Here is an 8,161-nt window from a genome sequence, read left to right on the forward strand (position 1 = left end):
TGCTCCTTCGAGTGCATTATCGTCACTGGGTCCCCCCAAACCGCACACATCTCTCCACTCCAAAATGAGCTGTTTATTGCTTATAAACAACTTCCCAAGTACAGACAGTTCATTTATCAAAGTAATTCTGTGGGGTGAACATCAGTGTCACCAGTCACGGCCTATGTAATGCCTGAAATGCTGGGGCTCCTTCCTGACCTTCCCTTTGCCTACTTCTGGGGTGGCGAGGCCGTGACCCTGTAGTGAGTGGAGGAGCAGGTTGACGCTGCTTCGCCTGGGGCCCCGGGACCACCTTAGCAAGTTGAGTGGGATGAGGAGGAGCACTGACTGACCGCTTGGGGGCTCCTCGAGGGGCCTCTATGGTCTCAGCGAAGAGCTGCTTTTCTAGGCCGACTTGGACTTCACGGTCTTGCCAGAGGTGATGAGGGCCCCAAATCCCTGCTTGTGGGAGAATGCGTAGGCAGAGCGTCGAGAGCCCATGGCCTTCACTTTGGCCCGGGCGGGGGGTGGCAGCGGATGCTTCATGCACTGCCGAATCCTGAACAAAGCCTACAGCCAGAGCAGGTGGCATGGTTTCGTCCACAGAGCCAAAGGCGATGAGGGCCATGAATTACATGGGGGTGGGGTCCCGTATTCCTCTTACCTTGTCCATGCCGACAGGCCAGACCAGTGGTTTGATAAATTTGTACCCGATCACAGGCAACATACAAAGGGCCACGCTGAGGGTGACACTCAGCCACGCTTGTGGCTGGTTTAGAGTGTTCCTGGCCACTCCTGAAAACAGCCAGAAGGAGAAAGGCCAAAACAGAGCAGGAGTGGGGTAAGGCGATGGGGAGGAGTGCATGGAGCCAGGGGAGGGGTTCCGGCCAGCACTTAAATACTGTCCGTCCAAAGAAGAAAGTTCCTGACTTGGAGACAGCCCAGTCTCCTGAGACATAAGTGCAAGAGACACCGTTGGGTTCTTCTTGGAGCCAAAGTCATTGTGAATTTAGGTGCCTTTGTCCCCCTCCAAAGTCAGGGCAGGGGTGTGGGAAGGTTATGTGGGAATCCGAGAGCACTGGCCTGGGCACAAAAGGGAGAAGGAGGACTCTGGAGGAGGAGAATGAGGGAGTGGCCTGGTGCGAGTAGAAGCCAGCGACATCACCAGCGCTGCTCCCTCTACGTTTTCGCAGAGTGGAGACAGGAGAGGAAAAGGAATAGGGGAGACAATAGACAATAGTGTAAAAGGGCATTGGACTGGGAGCCGGTACCCCTACAGCCGAGTCATTTAATTCTGAAAAATCGACGTCCAGGCTCTTAAATGGTGCTGGACGTCTAGGGATGTCGTAGAGATGAAAGCAGGTAAGAAATCGGATAATATTTTGGAAAGACTAATAAGGCAAAATATTTCCCCTGGGTAGATTTTTGAGTCCTTGTAAGGAGCTCTTGTGGCGTAGTGCCTAAGGCACTTGACTGCTAACCAGAAGGTTAGTGGTTCAAACCCACCAGCTGCTCTGTGGAAAGATTCACCACCTCAGAAACCAATGGGGATCACTATGACTAAGAATCAATCGATGGTAGTAGTGCGGTTTTTTCCTTTTGGTTTTGTAGTGCAGAGGCCATGTCTTATTTATATCTTTATCCACAAAGCCTAGCACATAGGAATAGCTTCTCAATAAACACTGGACAAATACACTAGATTACGGCCTCCCTTTTCCCCTCCCACATATACCCCCACTGGGCAGGGCCTTACCTAGGAATCCGAAGACATTGGGGAACATTTGGCACAGGCCATCGCTGTACAGGAAGAATATGGTGCAGAAGGAGAAGCCCAGGCTGCCCCAGGTGAACAGGTGGCTTACCACGGTCCAGTAGGTCGTCTCCAGGGCAATCTGAAAAGTACCCCTGATGTGCAGTGCCCTGTGGCCTAGGATCTGGCAGCTGCCCCCCTCCTCCTCTTCCACAATGGAGGATGCTCCCTTCTCACTCTCCTTCCTTCTTTCCTTGTCTTCCAGCCCCCTCACCCCCATCCCCCACCCAGTCCCCTCACCCTCATCCCCACTAGCCACACCTGCATTGTGACCACACAGAGCAAGGAGGTCTGCACCATCATGGAGAAGGACTGGTAGTCAGAGATGTCCTTCCCATCACTGCGCATCGAATTGCAAATAGTCTTCATGGGGACAAGGAAGAGCATGAGGGAACTGTAGACGCCATGGAGTAGACACTTTACAAATTCCTTCCTGTTGAAATGGAGGTTGTCCTGGCCTGGCTCATACAGCTCTGGGAAGCGCAGGCTGCACATATCATCCACATCCTGGAAGGACCAGAGGGAAGCAGCCAGGCTCAGCATTTCTCCATGGAAGGCCCCATCTCCACCAGAGCAGAGGCTTCCCCCCTCACTGAGTCCTAGATTACCTGCTGCCAGCTCCCTAGGAAACTCACAGGTTACTTCAGAAGTGGAGCCAAAGAACAGAGCAGTGACCACAGACCCTTCCTAAAATCCTACTCTCTAGCCAAGGACCTAGGTAGATGAAGATAACTAAGAGAGGGTCGGGATGGTGGGAAAGACATGGAGTCAGTAATAGGACTGGGGAGTTAAGTGGGAAGGGAGCAATTAGGATTGGGGTAGCTAGGAGGGAGGACTGGAGTTTGGGATGTGGCAGGTGTCTGGGACATGAGTACCCAGGTTCAGCTGTTCCTTTACTTGAATGTTCTTCGCATCAAAAGCCAATAAGGGGGTGGAGGAGCCAGTGGGGACAATCAGTATCCACATTCTGTGATTTTCCTTCCATTCCCAAAGCTATTGGTGAACCCAAATGAGAAGATTTCTCTGTGTGTGTCATCTTCACCCCTGAAACTTCAGGTAACAAAGCTAGGGCATGGCTTTACAGATTATTGGTCCCTGGAAGTAAGACCATGCATGCAGGAGAGAACTGTTGAGTGACACAGCCATTCCTCTGCTGCCCCGAGCTTGGCAGGGACTGCATGGACAGCTGTCATCAGAGTCACCACCCGGACGGAGACCGGGAACCCTGAGCCCTTGATGTTCTTTTAGCTATGTTCTTCCTCTTTGGAGGGCCCTTTTCTCTTCCATGTTCCCAGGATGGTAGGTAGGGGTAGAAGAGAAGTGAAAGGTGGGCCCAGGGCCCTCCGTGCCCAGGGGAACTTCTAGTCGGGACAGATACCGTGGTTTCATAGCCATACTCCATGCTTGGCCTTGCAGACTTCTCACCTAGGCCTCTCTACCCTGGTTTATTGCATCCTCATCATTTTTGTGTTGGTCTCTCCTTCCTTGAAGGCCCTTCTTTACTCAGTCCAGCCTCAATAACTCTCTATGTCCTTTTACTACTATTGTGTGCACTCAATTTACCGTACAGCACAATTTCCACTGTCTTTCTACAAGGATAAAACTGACATGGGAAAACTTGGATTTTTAAAACTGATGATTATTCTCTATGGAGAAGGATTCTTTATTCCATGATACCAGCCAGGTGATGAGTTATCTTCCCTGCTCTAGAAAGTATTCCATTTATAGTTGACTTTGTAGAGCTCAGCTCTTGCTGAACTCCTCACTCTTGGGAATACTCCTCAAGAGCCCAGGGGCAGCAGGGCCCAGCAGTCTTCCCTCCGGTCTTACCTGGTCAAAGAGACTCAGACTCAGGACAGGGAGGGCGGTGTAGACCAAGTTGTAGAAGGTGATGAACCAGTTATCGTAAATCGTCTGGAAGGACATCAAGGAGAGCTCCTAGACTCCTCTCTTCTCCAAGCTCCAGCTCTGCCTCCCAGGCCCAGGACAGCCACAGCCTCCCACCACCACCACACTAACCTAGAGCAGCAGCTGGTTTCAGAAACCTGGCTCAGAAGGTTGACTCCCAGTCTCTATTTTGTCTTCCTCTGTTTAGAACCCTGACTGGCCCTGAGTCCCAGGCTGGGGCAAGCGACATTAAGCTTTCAAAGTTGGTCTAGACCACCCCTGTACCATGACCTGGCTTGACCCTCTCTGTACAGAAAGGACCCAGAGTGCCTGCTAGGCAATACTGTCTGTACTTCTGCACTCCCAGGCCTGTAAGCCTCTGGGCTCTTTTCTCTCTATAGCACACTATTGGTTTCCAGTGTTTCTGTAGCTCTGGATACTCCTGACATTGACAATGGGAAGACCCAATAACCCTTGCCCAGCTAGATGCTCCATCCTGGAGCCTTGAGAGGACCCCTTTCCTTCCTAGCCACAAGAGGTCAGTAGCCACCCCCACCCCCCACCCCCAACAAACCAGGCTGGCTGTTCTACGTGTGGGGTTGTACAAGTCTTCTAATCTGACTGGTCTGCTTTCCGTGGGCCTACGGCAACAAGTATAACAGGGATTTCCCAATATAACAATCACTGGGGTTGCTTCAAGGAGCTCTGGTGGCACAGTGCCTAAGACATTTGACTGCTAACCAAAAGGCTGGCATTTCAGACCCACCAGGTGCTCTGCGGAAGGAAGATGACTGCCTTGGAAACCCAATGGGGTCACTGTGAGTCAGAACTGACTTAGTGGCAGTAAGTTTGGTTTCTGGGTTTAAGGGTACTTCTCTTGGGAATCCTTGAGAGACTCCTGAAACTTTTCTTAGGAAAAAGGACTCCTCTCAGAACATCAAAATCTAGGTGTGCCCTTCTCCCATTGTGGTGGAGAGATCTCAAATTCAAATGTGGAATTAAGTGATCAGAGCAAGAATTGTGTGTGGGGGCCATGGGACTGGGGGAGGAGAAGCCAAAGGAAGCCATGTTTCCAGGTATGGTGTGGAGGAGACCATAACCGGCCTGCCTGGCCTGGCCCAGAGGCTTCCTGAGGCTTCTCAAGGCTTAGCCTGACCCATAAAGATTACTATGGATGCCAAGAAAACTCCCAGATCTAAGAATTTTCTCACATAAGTTTGGATCATATAGGACTGGGAGATGGGATCAGCATGGAACCAGGAACGTAACGGGTGGATGACTGCACATCACACATTGGTCTCTAGAGCAGAAAAAGGGTCTGAGCTGGCTGAAGTGGGGGGTGACTAGAGGCGACCCACTTGAACAGAGTGGGCACTCTCACATGCCGCCTACCTGTGCAGAGAAGCCGTTGAAGAAGGCATACCAGAAGTGCACCAGGGTGAAGGCAAAGTTTTTGTAAAAGAAGTAGCTGAGAAACTTGCACATGCGATTGTAGGACCAGCGGCCGTGGACCAGGAGCAGGCGCTGCAGGTAGTGGAACTGGGGTAGAGTGAAGTCACTGCTGAGCACGGCCTGCGCGCCCTCCCTGCCGCGGACGCCGACCCCAATGTGGGCAGCTGCAACGACACCCAGAAGCTTCTCAGCCACCGAGCTCACTGTTGGGCTCCTAGCCTGAGGGGGCAAAGAAGGCTGAGGTCAGGCTGGACAGACCCCTTATTTACAGCTGGAAAATACGGCCAGGCCCCGCTCCAAATGGCATTGACTTGGGGGGTCTTTTCCCCTGAGTGGACTGTCCCCCTCCTGCAAGTGAGAAAAGAGCTCCTTGACTGGCACTTTGTTTGGGACGCTGCCACTCAGGAGTGCCTGGCCAGACCGGGACCAGAGGCTGTCCCGGTTGGTTCTGCCCCTGCTCCAGCCATCTGGGCTGTCTTCCTGAGTGTCCCAGTGCTGAGCCAATGTTTTCTTGTTATCTCTGGAAGCCACTTAAATCCGTTAAAGCTGCAGGACGGACACTAGGCTAACAAATAGTCCATTACCTGAGTTTATCTAAGGGGCTGAAATCCAGCTGTTGGGAGGAGTACGTGATACACTTTAGTGAGGCACAAGTTCTCCAGAAGACTGATGGGTAAAGCAAGGGCCACACCTCAGGAGAAAGAAGACTGAAGTCCCTAAGAGCTGCTGAGTGGAGTGGAGGCCGAATTCACGCCTCTCCTGGATATACCCGCTGCACCTATTGGAACCTCTCCGGCCTAAACCCCAAAGAAGTCCTAGGACCTGAGGAAGGCAGCAAGAGCACTTCTCAATATTGAAGCGGAGGCTGGAGTGTTGGCCAGCGCTTCCTGGGTGGGGAGGAAGGTTGGACCAGAGGACTCTGATTTCTCTGTATCTCATAGAACCACGAGTTACTGGAGGCTGCCAACAGTCAGCTGAAATATAGACTGACAGATCCCAGCCATTTTGCTCCAGTGGTTCGAAGCTGTTAGCAAGCCCCCTGCAGAGCTCAGGGGTCTTTGGGAATCTCGTCTCAGGGGCAAGAGGTCCTGGCACTGGGCCTCACGGATCACTCCCTGGCCGGGGCAGTGCTGTGGCCTGCCTAGTGGTGCTCAGGGCTACAGCCTTCCAGAAGGGACCAAATGATGACTCCTGCCCAGGGGTCCTTCCTGTGGGTCCTGGTGTCATCTCAGAAAGACGGTATAGCACTAGCTCAGTCTGTTGTTCTGTGAACGTATGCACGTGTTCTTGTGGGAGCTGGTGTATACATGTGTATCAGTTTAAGTACATGAACCTGCATGTGTGTGCAAGCCTGTGGGTGTGGGATGATATATGCACATAGAAATAAGCGGTGCAGCTATGGGAGCAGGGATGTAACTGCACAGCAGCCTTAACCTCTAACATATTCGCTGTGTAGGAGAGAGCCAGCAACACAGTGCCAGCTCCTCAGTTCTGCCCACAGAGGAAAGGGTCAGCTGATGGCTGGGGCTCCTCCCTCCGCGCCCCCACATGCCTTTGATCATGCCGACGTCATTGGCCCCATCCCCGATGGCCAGTGTCACCACCTTCTTGTATCTCTTCACCAGGTCCACCACCTGGGCCTTCTGAAGGGGCGTCATCCGGCACCAGACCACTGCCTTGCACATGCATGCTGTTCGCAGCAGTTCCAACTCCAGGTTCCCCTCTAGAGCATAGGCCTGTAGCACCAGGACAGGTGGCCCCAAGTGGGTCTCAGTGCGGAGCATTCCTGGGACCTCCCCGTCCCTTCTGCACTCCCTTGTCTTTCATAGGACAGGCACAACTGCACCCAGGGCCTTCCACTCCCCAGATGAGGCCAAGCCCCCCATATTGGGTCCAGGCACCCTCACCTGTAACTCAGCCTCCAGTGAGAAACTGGTCGGGGTCCCTCACTGGGTCAAATCAGTTGACTGGCTATGAGAGCAAGTAACTTCCTGGAGGATCTGCCTCTGCTAGTTTCCCCTCCAAGTGAGAGGCCACCATAATTAGTGAATGATTTGGATAAGAAAAGAAAATGCCCTCTGCTTCTCTTTTTTATCGGACAAGCCCGGGGACAGGGGTCTGGAAGGAGGGGAACAAGTGAATCAGAGAATAGGGTCCCGTAATTTCCCTGAAGTAGGTTGGACCTAGGAGAAAGTTCCTCAAGAGAAGAGAACAGAGTTGTAACTCTGTGTTGCCCACCATACTGTAGCCATTGATGATCAAGCCATAGTTGCCGTTGGGTTCCTCCTCAGGTATTCGGAAGGGCTTTTTGGTCTTGGTGAGAGAGATGTTGACTGGATCTGTGTTCAGTAGAGACTCGGGTTTCATCCGGTTCCTTGCTGACCTGAAAGCCAAGAGCAGTTGATGAGAGTCTAACCTGACACCCCAGGGCTTAGGAAGGAACACGTGTTGTAGACTGACAGTGGGCGAGGTGGGCCTAGGGCCTCGGTAAGCAGCAGCTAGGCGCTCAGCTCCTCCCCAGACCTGTCACCTCGTTGGGTCCCTGACCATCCATCCACACACCACGATTCTCCGTCCCCACACTTGAACATCTTTAGCCCTAATGCTTTTTTACAAAATTCTCTCAAATATTTTAGGTTTCTTATTTTCTTTCCTCCATTTAGTCTCTGTGCCTTCTGGTGGTGTGGGGGCCACACCAGAGGAAGAGGTGGGAAGGAAATCCCACCTTCCATGCCTCCATGGTGGCCGTGGCAGCCCTCCCACATGTGTACCTGAGTTCCTTCAGAAGAGTCTCAGCGTCCTTGCCCTCCACAACAAACACTCCATCCATTTCTTCGTCAAATATGTTACATGAGTAGGCGATGTTCACAGCAGTTTCTGTAGGAACAGCAGAGCACAGAGCTCACTTTGGCTGGGCCTTATCTGTGGCCCAGGGTGCCACAGTACACAGGTTCGTGGCCTCTCACCCTGGGCTGCAGAGGCCATTAGTCTACACTTCCATGGACACAGGCTAGTGTAGGTTTTTTTTTTTTT

The 8,161-nt window shown here is 52.4% G+C and overlaps 1 protein-coding gene across 1 annotated transcript in view; it reads right to left on the reverse strand.

The window, feature by feature from the left end:
* Nucleotides 1–384: 384 nt before the first annotated feature.
* Nucleotides 385–8,161, reverse strand: part of LOC103202191 (phospholipid-transporting ATPase FetA-like) — a 143,975-nt gene continuing 136,198 nt past the window's right edge. The window contains exons 16-24 of the mRNA XM_007947022.1: nt 7,900–8,005; nt 7,367–7,511; nt 6,681–6,864; nt 5,069–5,292; nt 3,620–3,703; nt 2,051–2,296; nt 1,733–1,871; nt 644–774; nt 385–549 (exon numbers count right to left, since the gene is read on the reverse strand). Coding sequence (XP_007945213.1) covers nt 385–549; nt 644–774; nt 1,733–1,871; nt 2,051–2,296; nt 3,620–3,703; nt 5,069–5,292; nt 6,681–6,864; nt 7,367–7,511; nt 7,900–8,005 — 1,424 coding nt within the window. The remainder of the gene's footprint in view (nt 550–643; nt 775–1,732; nt 1,872–2,050; nt 2,297–3,619; nt 3,704–5,068; nt 5,293–6,680; nt 6,865–7,366; nt 7,512–7,899; nt 8,006–8,161) is intronic.

The sequence above is a fragment of the Orycteropus afer genome, unplaced genomic scaffold (assembly GCF_000298275.1).
Source record: "Orycteropus afer afer isolate SDZICR_OR568_19922 unplaced genomic scaffold, OryAfe1.0 scaffold00174, whole genome shotgun sequence".
NCBI lineage: Eukaryota > Metazoa > Chordata > Mammalia > Tubulidentata > Orycteropodidae > Orycteropus > Orycteropus afer.